General features: G+C 33.6%; 4 protein-coding genes across 7 annotated transcripts; 3 read left to right on the forward strand and 1 right to left on the reverse strand.

Annotated features, from left to right (window-relative positions):
- Nucleotides 1-232: 232 nt before the first annotated feature.
- LOC150025697 (uncharacterized) lies at nucleotides 233-819 on the reverse strand. The gene has a single exon (XM_090293770.1). It carries the CDS (start codon nucleotides 772-774, stop codon nucleotides 508-510), a length of 267 nt encoding a protein of 88 aa, XP_090149896.1. The 5' UTR covers nucleotides 775-819; the 3' UTR covers nucleotides 233-507.
- Nucleotides 820-6,475: 5,656 nt separating this feature from the next.
- On the forward strand, nucleotides 6,476-10,010 carry LOC137826946 (peptide methionine sulfoxide reductase). Of its 4 annotated transcripts, XM_068633111.2 has the most exons (5): nucleotides 6,570-6,672; nucleotides 6,874-6,900; nucleotides 7,145-7,193; nucleotides 8,116-8,642; nucleotides 9,553-10,010. In XM_068633111.2, the coding sequence occupies exons 4-5, from the start codon at nucleotides 8,286-8,288 to the stop codon at nucleotides 9,802-9,804; spliced, it is 609 nt and encodes a 202-aa protein (XP_068489212.1). In that variant the 5' UTR covers nucleotides 6,570-6,672; nucleotides 6,874-6,900; nucleotides 7,145-7,193; nucleotides 8,116-8,285; the 3' UTR covers nucleotides 9,805-10,010. The 4 variants fall into 4 exon arrangements, with proteins under 4 accessions (XP_068489209.1, XP_068489210.1, XP_068489212.1 ...); XM_068633108.2 differs by lacking the exon at nucleotides 7,145-7,193 and having other exon boundaries at nucleotides 6,476-6,672; XM_068633109.2 differs by lacking the exons at nucleotides 6,874-6,900; nucleotides 7,145-7,193 and having other exon boundaries at nucleotides 6,504-6,672.
- A 5,202-nt stretch (nucleotides 10,011-15,212) lies between these two features.
- Nucleotides 15,213-19,406, forward strand: LOC137824413 (uncharacterized). The gene is made up of 3 exons (XM_068630051.2): nucleotides 15,213-15,899; nucleotides 16,531-16,662; nucleotides 17,294-19,406. Exons 1-3 carry the CDS (start codon nucleotides 15,522-15,524, stop codon nucleotides 18,860-18,862), a joined length of 2,079 nt encoding a protein of 692 aa, XP_068486152.2. The 5' UTR covers nucleotides 15,213-15,521; the 3' UTR covers nucleotides 18,863-19,406.
- A 706-nt stretch (nucleotides 19,407-20,112) lies between these two features.
- LOC137824129 (Rho GTPase-activating protein) lies at nucleotides 20,113-23,736 on the forward strand. Its single transcript, XM_068629590.2, has 5 exons — nucleotides 20,113-20,525; nucleotides 20,636-21,485; nucleotides 21,594-21,987; nucleotides 23,034-23,096; nucleotides 23,176-23,736. Exons 1-5 carry the CDS (start codon nucleotides 20,297-20,299, stop codon nucleotides 23,248-23,250), a joined length of 1,611 nt encoding a protein of 536 aa, XP_068485691.1. The 5' UTR covers nucleotides 20,113-20,296; the 3' UTR covers nucleotides 23,251-23,736.
- The last annotated feature ends 224 nt before the right edge of the window (nucleotides 23,737-23,960 follow it).

The raw sequence follows: 23,960 nt of genomic DNA on the forward strand, positions 1-23,960 counted from the left end.
AACTCCGTGACAACCTTCGACTTGAGAGTTGAAGTGTTTTTGTAGGTATATATTCATCAATCGAACTTGACGACAACACTAAAAAAAAATCTATACAAATACTTGGTCCAAGAATAGTTATCGTATTCCTTGAGAGTTGAAGTGTCTTTGTAGGTATCCATCTATCGAACTTGACAGACAGACAACAGTAAAAAAAAAAAAAAAAAACTATACAGATACTTGATAGGAGATATTCGGTCCAAAAATAGTTACCGTATTAAATTGATAAAAGAGAAAATACATGAGAAGGAAAATGAATAAGAAAATGAGATTGGAGAAGGTTTGAGAAGTGAAAGGCAAAGAGGATTCTCAATGAGGAAATATTTACAGCAAAAAAGTTGAAGTTACATCAAGATTCCCATAGAAAAAGGAAAAAAGAAAAAGAAAAAACCCTGAGATTTGTGTATGGAAGGATTGAGCGAAGAAGAGGCCCAATTCACTGCTCCATGGATGGATCTAAGCACATTATTAATCTTCTGGAATGCTCTGAAGAGCAGGTCTCCATGGCCGTTCCAGCGACTGATTCATGAACTGCGCCAAAACCTGTTCCACTCTCAACTCCTTCAACTCTACTTTACCAACCAATTCCTCCAACTCCTTCTTTGTCATCTTTATCTTCACCTCCCTCCTCGCTTTCCGACCACCGCCGAAGGAACACTGCTCCGCCACAAAATCCTCCCACTCCGCCTCCTCCTCCTCCGTGTCGTACCCCTCGCGCCTTAAGCAATTCCCCATTTTTCTAGGTTTAGAGAGAAAGATCCAAAGGTAAGAGGTTGGTGCTGTTATAATTGCGCGTGTATATATATATAACTGTGAAAATGAAAATTGCCACGTCGGATTTCACAGGTGTGGGCCCCTTTGACTCTAATATTGATGTTTTTGAAGCAAATTTGTAATTTTACTTCAGTGCTTGATATTGAATTTTAATATAAAGTTTTGTTGTGTGAATTAATATTGTGAAAAGAATTAAAGAAGTGTATCGAAGTTTTGTGAATTGGGTTACGTGGCGAGCCATGAACAGAAAGTCAAAGCCTTCAAATGAAACAAATGTGTTATTTTGATGAAAATGTTCAATTCAATGTTTCAGGTGTGAACGGAACTATGGCTAGGAATCTACCCATCGGAACAAAATGTTCCATATTTTGATGAAATGGGATCTTTTACTAATGGGTGTAATTTTATATTTTGATTATTAAAATTATTTCTGACAAAAAAAATATTCACGATCTCAAATCTATAATATTTAGTGTCATCAAGAATATGTAAACTTTTAGCTAGTGTGTAAGTGTCTTTCTTCTTGTGTATTTTTATATATATATATATTAAAATCTCTACCCTATCTTCTCACTATTTGAGTTTGTTATTGATCTAAATATTGTCTTCTATTTAAGATTGATTATTTAGAATCTCTTGATTTGCGATGATACGACATAAATATTTAAATATGAAAGTAGGCGATCTATTTATACACAATAACGAATTTGTTCGATGATGAACCTCAAACATAAGTCAATAAGGCTAAAAGCCTAGTTTATTATGATGATCTCTAATCAATCCACGTATCTCTTATTATCAGACTCGATCTACGATGCTACAAAAATCGTTAAAAAAGTTAAAAATTATTGAAATTGTACCGGTACGGGGCGAGGCCGGGACCCACCTGGCTGCCCGATGCCCAATCAACCTGACCGAGACCAGGGGAACCTGGCTGCGACCTTAGAAAACTTGGTCGAGAGGCCGAGACCTTGGGAGACTTGTGTCGAGAGGCCAAGACCTTAGAAGACTTGGGCGAAAGGCTGAGACCTTAGAAGACTTAACTAAGACGACCGAGACCACAAGGATTTGGCCGATGGCCGACCCGCACCATGGAAACTTGGCCGATGGCCGAACCCTATTACAATTAACGCTCAAACCAAGATCAGTAAAGTTAATCCATCATCAAGAAGTAGGTAATGCAACCCTAAGCGGTATTCACCTCGATAAACGGGCCCAACAAGGTAAGCCCATTAGAATAATATAAATAGCGCGCATCCCAAGGAGTAAGGTATGTCATTTATTACTGTTCACCTACCTGAGAGCTGACCACCCGCTTTACTGACTTGAGCGTCGAAGTGCCTTCGCAGGTACCCCCACCATCCAGTGATTCGCCCGACGACCGAGTGCCGAGTACCGAAGGATAAACAAGAAGACGAGAAGAATCACAGTTCATCACCCAGTCACCTGCCCGACCGAAGGAATGAGAAGAAGACTTCAATAGTTCTCTAGGTCTCATCTCTCTAACAGGAACATAAATAGATAAACTATATCTGAGTAACAAAACTTCGGATGACACAACTTCAATATATTTAAGATTTTATTGTATTTGAACTGAAGTTGTATTTCTTATACCATTTATCTATTTTAAATTATACCATATTTATAAAAAAAATGGATGAAATATAAGTATGGTGGGGCCATAAAGCTAAAGTAGTTGGTAGGTTTTAGGTGTGAAAAGGATAAATGGGAGGACATTTTTGAGATAGATGAAAGTAGCTATGTGAAGTGTGAACACAAATTAGGGAAAGGAATCTGTTAGTAAAGGTGCTGTTTGGGTACCTTTCTTTCACGTGCAAATCCTATTTTGGTGATCCAAACGCATTTTTTTGGTTATCATAAGCATGATTGCATATGAAGCTTGTGTTGAATAATAAGCAAGGAAATAGTCAAATCCTCATAAGTATTACAATTGGCAATGCAATCGTGCTTAAAGTTTAAGCATATAAAAAAAGCAATGAAGTTGACCATATCCTAACATTCACTCTATAAAGACACTACGTTGAAATCAAATGCCAACTAAAGGAATCTTGCATACTTTCATATTAAGGTAGAATACGGAATCCTACACATATTTTCTTCTTCCCCAAAAGTACACAACTACGTAAAAAGAAAGAAAGAAAAAATTCAAAAGTTACTTCAAATAACATAATTAAAAAAGTAATTATGACATTTGGAGTATTTCCTATTTGAAATTTGAGAGTATTAGATTAAAAAATATATAATTAGTTTATGAATCCAACTATAGTGTACATTTTATTAGTGAGTATTTGAGATAATGAAATAATAGTGTACCGATCGGTACTGAATGAGTAACGTCACCCAGTACCAAACAAACAACGTCACTTAGTACCGAACAAGTAACGTCATCTAGTACTGAACGAGCAACGTCACTTTACTTTAGTGGTTGATTGACCAATTGAATGTTATGATAAATATACTTGTGTTTAAATTATTGTAAATCTCAACTCTTAACCAATGTAAAACTATTGAACGTACTAAATTAAAAGAAAAAAAATCTAATTAGTATAAGAATTCAATTATATTGTAAATTTATAAAAACATATAATGTTTTTAGGAGTATTTGAGATAATTAAATAATAATAATTATAAAATTAAAGATAAATATTTAGTTGGATTATGATTTTTTTTTAAATTACTTATAACATTATTATTATTATTAGTTAGGATGATGTTTTTCTACAACATAGGAGAGATTCTCCAATTAATTTCCTAATTTGTAATATTTATCTCTTCATATCCATATTTTTTTAATTGCCTAAATTTCATGCATATGAATAGAAGTCCGTTAAAGATGGGATAATTAAGATATATATTATAAAATGAGATAATATTAATTAGTATGATTGGATAAATTTGTTTATATATATGTATATAATCTTAGAAAACTTAGTGAAAATTCTTAAGTTAATGAGTTTTGTTCTTTAACTTCAAATGAGTTACTTCCTATTTCTAAAGTTGAAACGTTTATGAAATTTAAAGGTATCTTTGTTAACTTGTCTAATGTTGACCACTATCTTCTCTTTTGACTTGTTTAGTCTTATTAAGCAGCAGTTAGCTGCAATCTCTTGCTAAAATATTAAATTAATGAAAGGAAAACAATTGGGTTCTTCTGCTAATTAATTTTCCTTAATTGTCATTAGAAACCAATGGGTGTAGCAGATGTTGATTGATCATTAAGATGTGTACTCTATTTCAAAAAGGGTCTTAATTATGACTTCTAAAAGTTTGTTGGCTATGAATCTTTCAACCTTTCACGTTTAGGATTGAGATTAAGTTTTTCCAAGTTGAATAATCAAATAACGGTTCTTTTTAAGCATGACTTAAGGAAATATTAATTAATAAAATTTAAAAAGTATTGGCAAGATTGTGTAAATGATAAAAAAAACAAACATATGAGTTTTGGTATAATTTTCGTATTTTTGTATTTTTTATTTTTTTAATAATATTTTTTTTCATGTGATGATAAATAATTGTTGTTATTTGAGGTGTTAGCTTGGATATCAAGTTGCAAGTGATGTCTAACATAAAAGATTTTATTTTAAAAAAATAATTTTTGGAGAAATATTTTAAGTTTAATCTCCCTAATTGATTGTGATATGCACCCAAAACCTGCACAAAACATGTTTATTTTATCTTTTATCTTCTGGATATCCATATCCATAATACAAATAAATTAGTTTTAGATATGCAAATGCAGAACTGAGATGTGTCTTTCGAATATGATCACCGTACTGAAAATGTATTTCAAACGCTAACGCTAAGATCTGAAATTCTTTTTCTCTAAGAAAATCCGAAGGACGATTTAATTTTTAAAAAAAAATAATGGGTGCATCTGGTACTATTTTTTTATTCACTTGAGTTAATGGGCTTAATCCTGGGCTAAATTTATAAGCCTATGGGTTTGACACGGCCCAAATCCAATATTTTCAGAGAGTGCCCAACTTCAATACCATAAGGGCAATTGTTTTATGCACCCAATCAATTACTTCCTTCACCCGACGAACTTTTTAAAGCCCAATTCTGCTATTGTCTTCTTTATTTTGAAAAAGGTGTAGGGTGCAGAGAGAAACTTGGTTGATGTTGGTTTGAGCTGCATAGGTGGTTTTAGTGTAAAGGTGAACGTAGTAGTTTTGTTCTCTCTCACCGTCCAACTTCGTTACAGACGATGCCGTCTCACTGACCACCACCACCACAATCGACGTCGTCGTTCGGTTGGTATTCGTCACAGGTAAGTGTCGCTACTGAACGGAAAACGACACAAAGAAGAAAGCGGCAGAAAGATTGAAAAAGAAGGAGACTGCAGTGTGTTGGGTGCAGGAAAAACTAAGGGACTACAAAAAAAATCTTAATTTTCATTTCATTAAGGTTAGTTTAGTCTTTTCACATACACAATTGATTGTCATATTTGATTGGTTGTAAGGAGAATCTGCCTACCAAGGTGTCAATTACTTTCTGTCCTCACTCAAATTTTTATCCAACTTATATGAAATGATAAAAATGTTCTAAATAAAAGAGGTGTGTATAAAATACATTTCTATATATTTTTAAATAGTTTAAACCCTAAACCCTTAAATACATTTTTAAATACTTTTTCAGAATGTTTCAAAATTTGATTCCTGAAACACAATAATTTATTCCATATTTATTTTTTCAGAATGTATTTTTTTTAATTCTAAATTTTTATTTCCAAAAGGAACATTTTCGGAAAATTAAAAGTGTATAGAGTGCATATTTAAAAAATTAGGTGTAAAAGATTTGCCTAAATTATTTGGGCATTACTCATTAATTTTTAAAATGGGTTTTTCAAGATATAAAATGTACCTTCTGAAATGAATAGGAGGTAATATTTTTTTACACAAATGAAAAAACAAAACTCATTGCTAAAAGAAAATAAAATGATTTAACTTTAACTATACGTTAGTTAAAACCAGTTTTTAGAGAAGATAAATGAGGAACGTTTATATAAATTAATTTATACATGATTTATTAAAGAAACTATTTTTTTTTTCAATAAATATTTGTTTACCTATAACCTCATTCAAATCGGTTGAAACTCTATTTGATTTTAACTTACAGTTTAAATTTTTAATAACTAAATTATTTATATTACAGTGTATAGTCAATAATAATATTTAATCTACAATGAAAAATACTATTTTAAATAATTGGCTTTCATGCACATTATTAAGAATAATTTACATATAGAACCAAACGTCACCCATATTCAATGATTAGATTTCAAATTATAAAGAAAAAATAAAAATAAAAATGTACCTTATCTTAAAGCAATTCTTTTAATAACTATGATATTAATTTCTACTATAAAATTGGTTCAATGACAACGAAAACTTCATATACGATATATATTAATTAGTTTAATAGAAAGTAAATATATTTAAAACTCTCATTTTATATTTAACTTTATTCAATTTTTTACTTTATACATTTTCTCTCTATAAACGTGAAAAAAAAATATATGAACGATATTTCATGACGTGTAGCTCTTACATGCACTAATTTTTGTAATATTCTAGACGCTACGTGAAGGGGTTTAACGTGATTTTGATATTAATTGACTATTTTGCCCTTCACTCGTTAAAGGGTTAAGCCGTTCTTTGTGTTCAGTTGAGGAGGGGTTTTAAGTCTTTTTACCATTGATGCCAGAGTAGAGAGAGAGAGAGAGAGAAAGCAGAGTGATTCAGCACCAAGACTCGCTTTTTTGCAGTGATCAAATCCTCATCTTCTTTCTCAATCCTCAGCAACCTTTCAATTCCTCTCTCTTCTGCTCTCACTTGGGTGCGTTTTTTTCTTCTCTGTTTTCCATTCTCTAAATTAGTTGTTTCTCAAAAATATCTCTCCCCTTACCCTTTAATCTTTAAGAAAAAAGGGGATTGTGGGTTCTCTTTATTTCTGTTAAATATTTCATTTTAGTGTTAAAAAAGTTATCTTTATTGTTGTTGTTATTGTTTGGAGATTGATTCATGTAATTTGTTGAAGGGTTGAAGATGAGAATTTGTGGAGCAGGTATGTATGGGTTGATATTGGATTTCATTTAATTTACTATTTGGTGGGCATATTTCTTTCATGTTCATGTTCCCAATTCTATTTAAAATTCTGGGCCATGTGAGTTTGGTTTTATTTTCCTATGTATTTTAAGTGACTATGTTGCAATTCCCAATTTCTGTGAAGCATTGGAGCTTGAAGAAGATATAATATTTATTTGTTAGCACAATGTTTGACCCAATACGAATTTCCATTTGTTGTTCAGCTAGCCTGTCGGAAAATTCTATGCAATAAGAAGCTTATTATAGCACTGTGTATGTCTCTTTTTCTTCCCCCAAGTGAGTGCTAATAGTTAAACCATAAATAACTTCTTTGTTTCGTGAGTAAGACTTGTTCTTATCTACATGCATGAAAGAAAAAAGTTTCAGTTAATTTTTTAATTTGAATAGAATGAAGTGGCAACTTCAAGTGTTAAATCAATTGAACAGTAGGCACAGTTGTATATGAGTCTTTGTGGTCCATTCTTGGGGGTATACACGTACATACAGATATAAGAAAAGCATCCCTAAAGTTTAGGAGGAGTATATGTGATTAGGACATGAACATATAGTAGTGGGAGGTTTAGTTTGGTTTGAGTCTTGAAAAAATGTTTTCTGTATTCGATTTTTTATTTTCATAATTTTAAAGGTCTTAGATTTCGATGCTCAGCTAGTTATATTTGGTCCTAGCTCAGATCCTTGAGAGGGAACAAAGTAAATATTAGATGTTATTTTTGTAATTATGTGTAAGAATTCAAAATGACAGCAGAAAGTATTTGTTCAAGTAAAAGGTATCCACTGTATTTTCCCTTTTCGTTCCTATAAAAAATTTGTGCTCTCACTCAATATGTACGTATGGTGGATGGTATAATGTATGTGATTTGTCTTTCATGCGAATAGTTGTGCTAGAAAATCATTGTTTTATTAGTTTATATGATCCTTGATCATGGTAAAAAAAAATTCATTTCTAATATACAGGTGCCATGTTCTGTATTAATAGAATATAGCACCACCATATGGATCAGCATAAGTGATTCAAAATTAACTTTTAAGCTTTTGATTATTTGTTGAAATTTGTAAATGCGGTTTTGGCATCCTGATTTGGTGACTCTTTTGTTTCTTTCACATATACAAGAGCATTTGTGAATTGGTTATTTCTTCTAGAAAAGGATTCTCATGTTACTAAAATGCTTAACAGCAATCAGCAGCAGCTACACCACCACATCCACTTCCCTTTCAGTGTTTGTTTCTTCTTCCCTCTCCAGTCCTTCCAAAACCAAGTTCCTGCCCTCACTTTCTAGGTTTTCTGTCAAGCGCTCTTGCTTACTTTCCCAAACTCGTCCAAGCATTGCTGCGAGCAGGCCCTCCATGAACCTACTGAACAGACTTGGATTTGGCAGCGCAAGGGCACCAGAGAACATGGATTCATCCATTCCTCAGGGTCCAGATGATGACATACCAGCACCGGGCCAGCAGTTTGCCCAGTTTGGCGCTGGCTGTTTTTGGGGTGTTGAGTTGGCCTTCCAAAGGGTGCCTGGGGTGACCAAGACAGAGGTTGGTTACACCCAGGGGCTTGTGCATAATCCAGCCTATGAGGATGTGTGTTCGGGGACCACAAGCCACTCAGAGGTTGTAAGGATTCAATATGATCCCAAAAATTGTAACTATGAGTCTCTGCTTGATTTGTTCTGGGCTAGACATGATCCTACTACTCTGAATAGACAGGTATATATAAAGTTTTTGGTTGTGTTATGAACCATGTCATGTTAAATTGAGGTAGACAAAGTGGTTTCTGATTGATATATCTAGACTTTGCTGATTTGAATAAGTGTGGACTTTGTGCATTGCCAATGAAAATGTCTTCCCAACACTTCTCTGATTCCATGGTTGATTTGTCGACAGTAATATTGGTTCTCTCAGTGTTGCCATCTTGCCTGTATTTAACAGATACGTTTATGTTTTGATATCTAGTTGAGTCTTGTTTTGTAAATTCTGTTCTAATATGGGTCAAATAAAATTCCAGAGGTCTCTTTGTAATAGTTGTTTAGGCAGTTGTAACCTTCTATTTGCTCTTTGTGGGATGTGTATACTGAGGGTGTAAAATGGACGGATTGGATAAGTTGAGTTGGTTTCAAATGGATTGGTAAAAATAAATCATTAGTTCACTTATGATATCTTACCATTTTAGTAAAAATAAAAACAAACCATCCATGACTTAGTTAACAAATTTCTACTTTATTTACCAGTTTCTGTTAAAACTTCATTAAAGGCTAGTTTTTGCTTTGTTTTCATGCGGTGATGAACTGGTTTCAACTTCTTCACTTGTTGAACTTTGAGTATCTTATGATGGTCTTCAGAATGACCTATAATTTCATTTTTATCTTACCCCTTGTTTCTTCTGTTCAAGTTAGAACTGTTCCGTCTCCCCTTTCAATATATTTTTATTCATGTTCAAATCTTCCCTTTCAGTATGCATGCATACATTTGTTTCTTGAATTCACTCTTTCATCCAAATCCACGCATACATGAACTTTCAAAAATACGGTAACTACTTATGACATGCAACTGCACACACATGAATTGAACATTCTGGTGCTTAAGCACTTAGTTACCATTTGATCTTGTCCTGCTGCAGGGAAATGATGTGGGATCACAGTACAGATCTGGAATATACTACTACACTGCCGAGCAAGAGAAGGCTGCCAGGGAGTCCTTGGAACAACAGCAGAAGCAGTTGAACAGGAAGATTGTTACTGAGATTCTTCCTGCCAAGAAGTTCTACAGAGCAGAGGAGTACCACCAACAGTACCTCGAGAAAGGGGGTCGGTTTGGTTTTAGGCAATCTTCTGCTAAAGGTTGCAATGATCCAATTCGATGCTATGGTTAATTGTTAAATAGGGAATTGCCACCAAAGATCAACGAGACCAGTTCTTTAGATGCTGAAAATCCATAGTTTTGTAACTTCCTGTTAGCAAGTGTTTGGTAATTCATCAAGGCTTGTGCATAATGGAGGTTGAAGATGGACATTGCCATAAATTCTGTTGTAGAGCTGTACATTGTCTTTTATATATATAAAATAATTCTGCATTTGAAGTATTCTATATTTCTTTCTTGAAGCTATACTAAAATACTCTTTGTTCAACGAAGTAGTTTTAATTTATTCATTCATATGAAACCTTAGAAAGTGATGTCATGAAAAAGAATGGCAAAGTGTATTGTGGAGGGAGGTTAGGGAAATAGAACGTGTAGGGTTATGGGCTTAGCCCGATGGTATATAGTAAATAGGTCGTTTATCTTTATCGATTAGAACAAAATTATGATCATATGTAGAGAGGGATATCTTACACACTGGTTAAGGATACACTTATTCTTAACCATCTTGAATGTTATATATCTAAGACCCTCTAGTCCTTAATGATACACTTATTCTTAATCACCTTGAATGTTATATATCTAAGACTGTTTAGTCCTTTAAGACCGTCTAGTCTTTGTCTGGTATAAAATGTGTCCTACTCTTTTAGTTAATGGTCTAGAAACTGCTGGAAACGAATAGGGTAGGTGATAAAATTGACCTTACAAAATATCTTGTTCAATTGTAATTAATTATTGATGCACATGCAGTGGCTATCACTTAGCTTATTATATTCTCTGTAATATTGATCTCTTAGAAGAAGCAGAGCTAGAAAACAAAAAGAAAGCAAAACATAAAACAGTGGGGGCAGAAGAGAAGATACTGTCACGGTGCATGAGTGAGTGACCTTTCATTTCCATTAAATTCAGAACAACCATTCCCTTCTTTCACTCTGTCACGTGTGCTGCTTTTCCACTACTCAGAATGAAACTTTATTTCTGAAACAAATTAAAAAAGCAAGTTTTTTTGGTATCTTTTTCTAATTTTTATAAGAACAGAAAAATATTATCTCTTCAATGTGAAAAAGGTTGAACTGAGAGCACTTTTCTTTTATATATTGGCTTTTGAAATTTGCAAAATAAAAAATCTTTAATTAAATCCATATACTTCTAAAATAAGACTCTAGCATTATGAAAGTCGAGATTTTTTATGGTGTTTTTACCAGTTGAAATTCAATAATAATTGCATCATACTTGTGCTTATCTGAACTCTTAAATTTTACATTTCACACATTCGGTTAGTTCTACCTCATTTTATGACATCTACTTATACTTATTGTGCATCAGTTTTAACAGATTGTGGTTAAAAAAAAGTGTAGAAGTTCCATTATGTCTATGTAGCATAAATGCTGAGAGAGACACTAATATGACACGGACACGGAGATATGTATAATCTTTAAAATGTAGACATGGAAATACAGATATATATACATTATATAATTATGAATTGTATGAATTGACAATAATTTTTTTTTCATAGCTTCAAAAGATTTGTTCTTTCTTTTTATAATTATAATAAAAATTAATGTATTTTTTTTTAAATTACGTTAGATCCGTATTAAAATTGTCAGAAATTTAATAAATATTTTTTAAATTAAATACTATATGTTTTTACGAGTGTCCTACGAGTGAGTGTGAATATCCACAATATATATATATATATATATATATATATATACTGCTGAAAAAAATGTAACTACCAGCAATTTTTTAAAAATATTATTCTTGGTGAGTCATGAATATTATTCTTTCACAACAACTTCTAAAATACTTTGTATTATTTTTCTTGAGGATGATTGTTGTCATATATTTAAAATATTTAATAATTATAATTCGAGTTTGTAACGAAAAGAATATTTGATGATTGCACTTTACCTGACATGTTGATAGTGCATTATTATTATTATTATTATTATTATTATTATTATTATTATTATTATTATTATTATTATTATTATTATTATTATTTTATGAAATGAATGGTGAATATGGACACCAAGTCCCCACACAACGTGCCCTCTTGTCATTTCCAATTTTCCATGCATGCATCCTTTATTTCATAATATAATAATTTAAGACTCTAATCATATGTTTTAAAACCTTAGACAATTCTCAAAACCTAATTAACCTTCAACCACAGTGCTTATAATAAAAAAAATTAGAATTTTTACTAATAGAATGAAATTTTATCTCTTAATTATTAAAATAAATAAAAAATTTAAAAATTAATAAATATTAATATAAAACAATTTTATTGTAAAAAATCGTAAAATAATTTTAAAAAAAATTATCAATTTTAATAATTAGGATATAAAAATACATATTAATAAAAAATATAAAAAAATAATCATTCAATCGTAGTACTTCAATCTATCTACTAATTTTTGTTTTTAATATTTTTTACTAATTATAGAATAAACAGAAACATGTATTCTAGCACATAGTCATCGTTATACTCAGAAAAATAAATGTTATGATGTGAAAATAAGAAAAAAGAACTAATAATTGAACCTTTTTTCAAGTCAATAAAGGGAAGATAAAACCAAGTATGTATTATGATATCAAAAGTGTACAAAGGAAATAATTTCAACCAAACTTTCAAATCAAAATTTTGGTCCTCAATAAATATTTCCAATCAGTATTTCATCGTTTATAATTAAAGAGTAATATTTTTATCTCCTTAAATAATAGAAGTTTCCTTTAAGTACTAGTTCACATACATCACAAAAATATGCAATTGAATTATAAATATAACGAGTATATATTCATTAATGGGACATGTAGCAAATATATAAAGAAAATTATTCAAAATTTATTTTAGTATAAATATATTTTTGAAGTTTTTTTAGTATAAATATATTTTCCAATTATTTCTTAAAAAAGTATGTTTAATTCTTTAAGTTTTCTATTTTGATTTTTACCAAATATTCGCAAAATCAAAATCAAAATAAAGTTAGTAAGCAAGGCTTTGAACAAAATCAAAATTGCAAAATCATTTAGAAGGAATTTTGCAGATTCGATAAAAAAAGAGAGTAAAAATGTGACTGTTAAAGGTTTGATAAATTTGTAAATATTTATCTAATGAAATCTTTTTACCCATAATTTTTAAATATATGTTTTGAATCAAATTATTTAATATCTTATTACTACAGTGAAACGATAGAAAGTAACATGATGTTAATGTGTTGTGTCGTGTAAAAAACCGATTAAAAGACACAATCCAAATACAAAAGATTAAAGAAGCAGAAGGGTGGTGGCCCACACTCTCTCAGATTCTCTGAATCCATTACCTTCTAACTTTCCCTTTCCATCCAATCAAATTGCAACACGTCATCTCACTCTTTCTTCCAAATATTATTTTTTTCATTTTATTTTTTCTAAACTGTCCTGGTATGGATTGATCGATCAATATCATACTTCGGTGTTCTTTATCGAACTGATTGAGTTTTGCACGATGTGCAGACCAACCGACACACTTAAATTATTAACACTCAAATTAAGGTCAGTAAAACTAAACTATCATTAAAAACTAGGTAATAGGCGCAATTCATTCCACTATTTGACTCAATAAGGTAAATCTATTAAAATAATATAAATAACGCACGTTCTAAAAACAAGATATGTCATTATCACTATACATCTCCAAATGTCGAATACTCCTTTTGCTGACTTGAGCGTCATAGTGCGTTTTATAGGTACTCTCATTCAGTATTCATCTAAGATTGAACGACTGAGACTCGAAAGAGAGTAGCATCAAAGTAATAAAGACCGCATTAAACCCCTAATAATCTGCCTAAAAGAATGGAAAAAGACGAAGTCAGTCAATAATTTCCTAAATCCCATAGAGAAGATAAACATTTTTCATCCACTTTTCCAACACCTTAACTATTAATTCTCATAACTTCTATTTTATTTTCATACTAAATAATAATAATAATAAAAAATTTAATAAGCTACCCAGATAGATCTATTCTACATTCAAGTTCTAGCCATGAAAAAGTTTTCATTAATTATGTTATCTTTTGGGTAATTAAAATAACCAATAATTTGAACCCATGTGAGTGCTTATTTAATATGAAACGCACGTTTTGTTTCATCGACGTGGCAGCTTGTGAGGTTGCCACGTGGAGTCTCCCTCGGATACCTTTTGAAGTAGAGTGAATGGAGAAGACAGTGAAGTGTGGAAGCAACAAATAGATGAGACAGTGACGCCACTTGCTTTTCAGAACAACCAAGGCAACGCGTGCTTCACACTCTCCGTTCATCGCGCGTGCGTTACTTTCGTTTCACCTCATCACGCCATGCCAAATTGTACCCTAATGCTTCACCAATTAGGTCTACTCTTTTTTTTCTCTTTCACAATTATTATTATTTCAGTTTTTTCTTTTCAATATTTAGATTAATCACTCTTTTTTCCATCAAAATAATTATTTATAAAAAAATATGAATGCTTTACTAAAAACTATTTTATGTTTTAATACGTGTGAAAAAAACTAAAATTTATAATAGATCAGTTTTAATTTTTACTCGGTATTTTATTTTTTATACCTGAAGAATTTTGTTTATTCATTTTAAGAATCTTTTAATGTATTTTTTTTTATTTTAAAAATAATGTAGAATCTACAAAAATCGTATTTTATTGATTGTGATAAACTAATTTATGTTATAATTGATGGAAATTAATTCATTTAATTATTTTTTATATATTTTATGAAACAAATATCATTTTAAAAATCTAAAAATGATATTTATTATAGTAACTTTTTTATATTCAAATATTATTTCAATGAGATTAAACAAATTACTTTCAAATTTACATGATAAAATTAGTCACACATCTTTTAATAATGTTTTCATAACAAATAATAAATAAACTATTTTTTTGTTATATTATTTTAAAAACTTTAGCCTTTATAATTTCATATTTTTTAGTTTTTTTAATGCTGATAATTATCAAAGGACAAAAGATTAAAAGAAATAAGCAATTGAATCAGCAAATTATTCAAAGAAAACGGTAAAATCAAGTTTATTGAGTGATTAATTTAGATAGTGTATATTTGATTTGTTTTAAAAAAGTTTATATTAAAAATAATGTTACATTATACTATGAATGCCTGTAACTTGAATAAATTATTACAATTAAAAAAAAAGGAATCAATTGATTTAAATTGTCTAATTTTGTAAAATAATGATATGAGGTGATATTAGAAAAATAATTTGCAGATATAAATAAATAAATAATTTAAACGTGATTTTTCATTAAAATGAGAACGTGTGTTGTAGCAGGAAGCATACCAAGTATAGCAGCTTATAATGATTTCACGCGCGTGATAATAAATACGTTGACCGTATAAACATACGTCACCACGTACACCTCTCGCGTATCTGTATTCGTATTTCACTGTGTTCGTTCGTCCTTTTCTCACCAAAATCTCTGAAACAGTGAAACTCTCTCTCTCTCTGTTTCTGTTTCTCTCTCTTGTGTACTTTCCTCGTGTGCTCTCTCTCTCTTACAAACACTTCACGAACTTCATTCATCACTTCAACAACACACAGATTCTATCTCTCTCTTTCTCTCTCTCTCACTGTTTTCATTTAATCATTTTGGGGCATTCACTGTTTCATTTTCGCACGGCGGCGAGTATTAGCATTTATTCAGTAGGTAACTCCAATGGCCGAGACTCGCCGGCGACGATGAAGTATTCCGGCAAGGCGACTTTCCCGGCGGGCATTGCTTCGAGGGGCGTGAGCAACAACCCTTCGCCGGACTGGGATCTTGAACCGGCGCGGCCATTTCAGCGGCGGAAACCGAGAACTCCCGGAACCCGGTTGAGGAGGCACGGTGGCAAACGGAGCAGACCAGAAACTCCTCTGCTGAAGTGGAAGATCCACGAGGATCCACTCGAAGAGGACCAGAAGTCTTTTTTCGCCGGGTCTCGCCGGAGAACGTGCCGGAGCGCCAAGAAGGAAACGGAAGTCGTAGTGTCGGCGCGGAGACTGGCCGCCGGGCTTTGGCGGCTGCATCTGCCGGAGACTGTCTCGGGTGATGGCCGGAAGGGGTTGGAACATAAGGTAGAACTTGGGTTACTATTCTAAGACTTGCTTAACGGCAGAAACGCTATATTTGCCTTGTAGCTGGTCAATGTGGGATCTCCATCGATTACCCTTTTGTTGTTTGTTTTTCTCTTGTTTGAGTTGAGATCCCTTGTTTTTCTTCGTTCCCGTGGGAGTGTTGTTTCATCTCGCATGTTTCAGCGTTTTCTGATTTAAAATTGATTTTGCAGCTATATGCTACTAGGTTATTCCATCCACTGTGTGGTAGGCCCAGAAAAGAATTATAGTTTATTGTTCGGGAATATTTTTTTATGATGATTTTGTTGTTGGTTGATTTTGAATGGTGGGTTTTCAGATTCTATCCTCGGTTCCTCGTCATTATTGTCATGTTTCTGTGTTAAGAGATATGGATTATGCTTTCATGAAAGCAGAAACAACTGTCTTTTGAAGCTTCAAATGTATTTTTTTTGTTTGCTCTTCGTTGAAGTACTAGTGGAAACCTAATTATTAGTCTTTTTAATTATTGGAGAATCATTTGGGTAGGGTTTGTCTTTGTAAATAGTTGACGTTATGTTGTATTATCTGCTTTGCAATATTAATTTTATAGGTTTCCCTTTCTTACTACTGATGTGATGTCACTTATCTGCAGCATGGAAGTGGTCATGCACGGAACCAGTTCCTAGGTCATCCCAATGGCATGATCCATGAATCTGATCTGAAGAAGAATCCATCGCAAAGTCCCCGTTCCATATTTGGGGTGAAGAATGGACACTTCTGTGAGGTATGGTTTTTCTAATTGCTTGAATATGATGTTACCATTAGAAGTTTTTTACAGCTCTTCAGTCTTTGCAAATTCTTGAGTGAATGTCATATGCATGTAATAACTCAAGTTAAAACTGCACCCTGTACTACTTGATGATCCCATTGCCTGGTTAGTCACGCAATTACTTGTTTTAATCGTCTTTGTTAAAATGACATTAATCATTAAGTGATAATCATAGCAACGTGTTGTTTATGATTTCATATTGTGGAGGTTTTTAGTAATATATCAAAGCTTGTCCTTGCAAACACTCATGCATATATAGGTTGACATCACCCCTGATGGGATGCCCTAATTAAACTTTGAAACAAATAAATAGAAATTTGATAGAAAAATGGTTTATTGGATGGTAACTTGGGAATTAACAAATAATGCTGATTATTGCATTGATCCATGCTATGTATATATAGAAGTATAGGTCTGCATAGAAATGACTTAGACAACAATTTTTTCATGTAAACCTATTGGGTGTAATTAGCCTTTACTTTCTGAATGAGCAAAGAGTATCATAGTGTTATGCTTTTTCTTACTAAAGTGAAAGAGCAAACAGTTAAGGTGCTAATATTAAACCTACTCTGTGCTATTCATTCAGCCTGAACCTTTCAAGTTTTCCAACACTGAAATGGAGGGTGCAACAAAATGGGATCCTTTATGTTTAAAAACATCAGATGAAGAGGCACATCATATCTACAGCCACATGAAACTTCTTGACCAAAAGGCAAGTGCAGTATCTGTGGTATCTGCTCTCAGAGCTGAACTAGAGCAGGCTCGGGCACGAATTCAGGAGCTTGAGACTGAACACCGCTCCTCCAAAAAGAAGCTTGAACATTTCCTGAAGAAAGTCAGTGAGGAAAGGGCGCAATGGAGAAGCAGAGAGCATGAGAAAATACATGCATACATTGATGACATTAAATCAGAGTTGAGTCGAGAAAGAAAAAATCGCCAGAGGATTGAGATTGTCAATTCAAGGTTGGTAAATGAGTTGGCCGATGCCAAACTCTCCGCAAAGCGCTACATTCAAGATTGTGAGAAGGAAAGGAAGGCCAGAGAATTGATTGAGGAAGTGTGTGATGAGCTTGCCAAGGAAATTGGAGAAGACAAGGCTGAAGTGGAAGCATTGAAGAGGGAATCTATGAAACACAGGGAAGAAGTGGAAGAGGAGAGGAAGATGTTACAGATGGCAGAAGTATGGCGTGAAGAACGTGTTCAAATGAAGTTGATAGATGCAAAAGTTGCTCTTGAAGAGAAGTATTCACAGATGAATAAACTTGTTGCAGATTTGGAAAGTTTTATCAAGTCAAGAAGTGCAGATCCGAACACAACTGAGCTGAGAGAGGCAGAGTCACTCCAACAGGCTGCAGCTGCGATGGACATTCAAGACATCAAGGGATTTTCATACGAACCCCCTAACTCTGATGACATTTATGCCATTTTTGAAGAAGCAAATTTTGGCGAGGCAAATGAGAGGGAGATTGAACCACGTGCTTCTCACAGTTCTGCCAGTCATGCCTCGAATATTCACATGGTGAGTCCTGAAGCCAGTGCCATAACTAAGGATGGCATTCAGAGGCGTCCTGATGTATTTGTGGATGATAATGGGGATGTAGAAGGAGATGAAAGTGGATGGGAAACTGTGAGCCATGTTGAGGATCAAGGCTCGAGTTATTCACCAGAAGGGAGTACCCTATCTTTGAACGGGAATCATCGAGAGAGTAATGTCTCTGGGAGAAGTGTACTTGAATGGGAAGAAACTGCAGGTGAGGAGACACAAATAACTGAAATAAGTGAAGTGTGCTCTATACCAACTAAGCAATCAAAGAAGGTATCATCCATAACAAGGCTCTGGAGGACATACCCAAACAACGGGGATAGTTACAAGATAATCTCTCTAGAGGAAATGAATGGGAAGCTTTCAAATGGAAGGTTATCAAATGGGGTCATAATGTCTCCTGATCATGGATCAGGTAAAGGTGGATTGAGCCCTCAAGACCTTCTATACCAGTTAAGTCCTGAGTCAGGAAGTCCAAATGCACATAAAGGTGGTATGAAAGGATGCATTCCTCGTGGTGCGCAGAAGAATAGCTTGAAAGCCAGACTTTTGGAGGCTAGAATGGAAAGCCAGAAGGTTCAGTTGCGCCATGTTCTTAAACAGAAGATTTAGTTAAGGTATTGCACAGATTGGCAACCTGGATAATTGATAAATGATTGATGAAAAGCAGTTCATTTTAGATTGTGAAGGTACAAATATATGCTGCTGAGGAAAATCTGCTCAAAAGTGCTGAGGGGCCATGAATAGTTGCACATTTTCTGCCTCATATTAGTTCTTATTTCAGTTCTTCATCATCATTCATATTAAGCTTTAAGCAGATTCCCTTTTCACTATCTTGTGCCAAATGCCTCAAACCCTGGGATTTCTGGGGAAATCGCTCGCTCTGTAATATGGGATTACCAGCCTTACTTTACTTCTTTAGGCAGGGTCTTGAGAAAAACTATGAGAAGCATGTAGGCTTGTCTTGTACTTGTATCAATTCTAGTCAGAGGACAAATCTGAAGGGAAAAAATATTGTCATAAAATATAGATGGTAGCATTATCTACTCCAGATTTTGATGTTCTATCGTTCATGATGTTGCTTAGGATTTGTTGTAGATTGTATTTTAGTAGGTTCTGGGACAGAAAAATTTAACTTCATACTTGTTCTGAGTCATTTACCTTGCATTCTGTCTTTTTCCTTTTTTGTTCATTTTGATAATTAGTGCTCTCCAAGTATATCTAATGAAAAACAATGAAATTGAAGTCAGCATTGTTTCTCTTCTGTTTGCTGATAATAATTGTTGAATAAGTTCTGACTTATGGAACACGACAATAAAAGCTTTATATCTTTAGTGGAAATAAAGAACATAACATGTTATCAAACAAAAGATTAGAAACAAAAGATTAGAGTTTGCACTGTGAATTCAAACAATTTTTATTTTTATTCTTCATAGGTAGCAATATGTGACTATATTAATTTAATTAACTGCACTCCACATATATGTTTAATTGAATTAGTTAAATTAAATAGGCCAATATTTATATTTTATTTTATTTGATACAATTAAAGTAATTTCCAATTATATATAATTAAAGAATCACTTGTAATTATTATATAATTCTTTAAAATGCAGTTGAATTTGTTGATTTTAACCAATAAAGAAAAATAATTAAAATAATCAAAACTAAGGTATATGTGATTTTTTTTTGATACAGTATACATTAAGATAGTTAAAAAGGATTTCAAGTTAAAATAATTAGATTATTTTGAAGTAGACAATTAAAATAGTTTTTATCATAATTGATTACATAAATAATAACTTAGATATTCAATGAAAAATGTGAATAAAAAGAGCTTATTGTAAATAAAAACTAAGAGACTTAAAAAACCTGAAGAGAATCTTCTCAACACTTCATCGTTCACTCGTTCACCCGCGAACCAGAAATTCCAATTCCCTCCATTTTTCCCCAAATTCGAATCTCCAAACCCTTATTTACTTCAACCTAATTTCAATTTTCCCATTCTCTTTCTCTCTCTCGTTCTCAATTTCTCTTCCAATTTCCATGGCCAACTCCGAAGTGCCCTCATTTTCCCTTGGTCTCGACACGCCGCCGCATTCCCCAATCAATCCACTTCCTTCTCCGGCCGCCCACGTCTCCGACTCCGATCCCGACACCCGACCCGACCCGCCGCGTCCTCTTCTCAAGCGTCTCCGCCGTGGTCCCCCTCCGCCATCCCCCGACGCCGACGAGGATATCGAGGAGTTCTCCTCGCAGGAAGATCCCGATCAAGGTAAGGTCAGCTAACACCTTTTCTCTCTCCGCTTCTCAATTTTAAATAATATAATTTTCCCTTCTTTGTTCTAAATTGGTAATTTTCTCTGCTGTAATATTTATTATTAGTGCATTCGCTTCCATCGTCATGGAATCGTTCAGTGTGTAGCAGCTCAAAAGTTTCGTTGGATGGTGGTAGAGTTTTTAGTTTAAACCGTCATCATTGTAGTAACTCATCAAGAAATGGGAAAAGAAAGGAACATTCAGATGATGTTCCTGCTTCTGCTAGGTTAGAAACTGGGAAGAGTGGCTTGATGTTTCCCAAGCTGACGACCAGTCCTCTCCGTAGGTTTCAGTTAGTTGATTCCGATGATTCCGATGTGGAAGTTGGTGGTGCCGCCAATAAGGTTAACCCTAGCGACAATTTAGAACAAGATAAGAACTTATCGTTTGATGAGAATGGGAATGTGGATCTGTGGAAAGATTTTTCGCCCGTGAAGAACGTTTCTGTTCCTAGGTTCCAACTGATTGATTCCGATTCTGATGATTCAGATGTTAATGTTGGTGGGACCAATAAAATTAACCCTAGCAATCATTTAGATAAAAACAAGAAAACATCTTTTGATAAGAACAGAAACGAGGATCTATGGAAGGATTTTTCGCCAGTGAAGAATGTTTCTGTGCCAACACCAGCTTTTAATGAGCTGTGTGAAGAGTACTTTCGTTCTGATAAGTGCAAGGAAGTGCCGGGTGATGTGAATGAAAGTCACTTTCAGAAGTATCCTGGGGTCAGTTCCAGCTGTCAAAGGAATCAACCACAGTGGGAATCTGTGGACCCAGTTCATCCGGCTCATAAGTATTTTTTCCACGAGGATCCCAGAATTCAGCAGTTAGTTAGCAGTCGCTTGCGGAATTTTAATCCATTAGGTGCCATAGACAGAGTGAATCAGCAACCTAATGCCTCACACATTGATTACATGTAAGTCATAGCACATGCTCGTTTTTTAGTTAGTCATTGGTAGTGATTTAAAAAGAAAATGGTTGTCGTTTTGCATTACATATTGTTTTTGGTGTATTTTTGTTTTAGTGGACAATTTGGCAATGGAAGAGCTTCAAACATGCAGGGAGTTCAAAATGGTTGTGTAAACAGCTCAACAAGGGGGAAAAACAAATCAAGTAATTTGAATTTTGAGGGATCTTTCAACACTTCTGGAGGCTGGGTGGATCCCAAACTTGTTTCACCATTTAGCCATGGGGAATCTTCTAGAAAGAGAGCAACAAAGAGGAATAGCACTAAGAATAGTGTCTCAAAAGGTAAAAGTAAAGCTAACAAATCAATTCCTGCAAACCAATCATGTGCTTCTGGGGATTGGGTGGATCCTAGAAGTTTTGCCAGTTCGCCAAAGGATGCTGGCAAAAGGCGTGTCCAAGCAAGTGGTCAATCTGCTGGTCATTGGTATACATCTCCAGAAGGAAAAAAGGTATGTGAAAAATCCTAGAAAATTAAATTTAATGATGTTAAACATTGATTGCTTAAATTTACTTACGTTTGTCATGTTAGATGATGGTCATAAGATGTGAGCTGTTCTCTAATGTTGTGTAAATTGAACTGCCAAAAGCCCATACTGGATGTTACTTAAGATTTATATCTTGCCATGATGCACGATTTGATATGCATATTAGATATCCGATATGTATCTTACATTATTGTTTTTTATAATGTAATCGATATTTTTATAAATATCTCTTGTAGTCTCAAGTTTTGCTGCTAGTGTCTCTGTATTAATTTTGTAGCATACTGTGTCATAGTTTTCATCTAGAACGTCAGTTTTTTTCACCTTATGATTGAAACTAAAGATACAAAGTTGTTATCGCAATGTCGAAAGGTGTTTTTATCTGTGTAGCGAACTTTCTTATAACCAGAGTGTGGATTTGTTGCTTTTATTGATTCAGCAAATTGCAATTTATTCCCTGAATTTCTTCCAGCCATGAATATAGAATACGCTATTGCAAATGCTGCTGTAACTTGTCTTATAGTTTCCCTTTCAATTCTTGATATAGTTGTGTTGAATCTCCTCTTATTCTCTGAAATATATCTTCCACCCCAATGACGAATACAGAATAGCAAAACCCTACTGGAATTTACTCACTCTAGTCATTCTTACAATTCTTGGTATAGCTGTCTAGAATAGCCTTTTAAGGCAAATATTTTAAACAATTTCAGGTTTTGATACTTAGAATTTCTCAACTTTGTTTTGATCCTTATAATTTACAGGTTTGGTTGAGTCTGTTTAGTTTCAAAATCACTAGGAATTGGTAGTGTTGGGACCGAAGTCAGAGTGTACACTCGATGGCAGGGACTTATTCCCAGTGGTTCTGAAATTATAGGACCTCAAACCAAACTTTTTTATTGGACAAGAATCAAAATCAAAATTTGAGAAAAACTTTTAAACCATTCACCATCTATAACCTATTTTGTCACATTGTATCAATCGATCAGGACCTGATTCTTATTTTTCCGTCGCAGGTGTATGTCAACAAAAGTGGGCAGGAGTTGACCGGCCGGGGTGCTTATGCACAGTATCGGAAGGTAGATATACTTGCATACCATTCTGTGGTTTTGTTGTCCTTTTGGTTGTGATGTAGCACTAAAGGCCTGACCCTTACAGGAGAGCGGAAAAGCATTCAAGAGATCAAAAAAGAAAACAGGTTCCAAGACTACCAAAACCAAGAAGAGAAACTGAAGGCATTTATTCCCGGCCATTTACTTGTGGATCTTATGACTAGCATTACCGTATAGGTCCAATTCCTGTTTCATTGCCCTAAGTTTACCGTATCATGTTTTGGATGGAGACAAAACCCTATAGGTCCAATTCCAGTATGCAGCATCACATGAGTAACCTGATTAAAGGGGATTGTTGCTTGGTGAAGTTTTGATGCTAAAATTTTTCTGCACAGTATATATTGTGAGCCATGAAAGTAGTTATGTACAGTGCACACGAACCTAAGGTCCTGGGTCACCAGCAAAGTGTAGCTTTAGATAATGATTCAATTGGGATCCACAATAATGTTTCGATCCGCGCTTGATTCTCCACTTAGTTGTTTTTATGCTTTTCTTAATTATGCATAATTTCTTTCTGGTTTTTGTAGATGAAAGATAATAAATGAACGATAGGAATGATTAAAGCAAATTTTGAGTGAATAAGACATCAGATGATCTTTTCTTCCCTGTATTCTTATATTGCATTTATATGAACGAATGTAAACATAATTTTGGGTACAATGACATTCGTAAACTATGAACGTGAGATTGGCACGCGTGTACAGATTCAAAAACTGGGAATTTCCACTCCAAAAATACTATAACTTTAAGAAACCTTGATAAGCGTTCTAATTTTTTATTAGACAACACTGCATTTTTGGTAATAACAAATGTCACAGACGTAAAATTTAG

This window comes from Phaseolus vulgaris, chromosome 8 (assembly GCF_051622355.1).
Source record: "Phaseolus vulgaris cultivar YP4 chromosome 8, ASM5162235v1, whole genome shotgun sequence".
Classification (NCBI taxonomy): Eukaryota; Viridiplantae; Streptophyta; class Magnoliopsida; order Fabales; family Fabaceae; genus Phaseolus; species Phaseolus vulgaris.

Bases quoted from the DNA above. Each gene is read 5' to 3' on its own strand.
- LOC137824129 (XM_068629590.2), top strand. From the start codon at position 20,297: ATGGCCAACTCCGAAGTGCCCTCATTTTCCCTTGGTCTCGACACGCCG. The intron at 20,526-20,635 runs GTAAGGTCAGCT...ATTTATTATTAG, and splicing joins GCAGGAAGATCCCGATCAAG to TGCATTCGCTTCCATCGTCA. The intron at 23,097-23,175 runs GTAGATATACTT...TGACCCTTACAG, and splicing joins CTTATGCACAGTATCGGAAG to GAGAGCGGAAAAGCATTCAA.
- LOC137826946 (XM_090293598.1), top strand. From the start codon at position 8,094: ATGTTACTAAAATGCTTAACAGCAATCAGCAGCAGCTACACCACCACA. The intron at 8,643-9,552 runs GTATATATAAAG...GTCCTGCTGCAG, and splicing joins CTACTACTCTGAATAGACAG to GGAAATGATGTGGGATCACA.
- LOC150025697 (XM_090293770.1), bottom strand. From the start codon at position 774: ATGGGGAATTGCTTAAGGCGCGAGGGGTACGACACGGAGGAGGAGGAG.
- LOC137824413 (XM_068630051.2), top strand. From the start codon at position 15,522: ATGAAGTATTCCGGCAAGGCGACTTTCCCGGCGGGCATTGCTTCGAGG. The intron at 15,900-16,530 runs GTAGAACTTGGG...ACTTATCTGCAG, and splicing joins GGAAGGGGTTGGAACATAAG to CATGGAAGTGGTCATGCACG. The intron at 16,663-17,293 runs GTATGGTTTTTC...CTATTCATTCAG, and splicing joins AGAATGGACACTTCTGTGAG to CCTGAACCTTTCAAGTTTTC.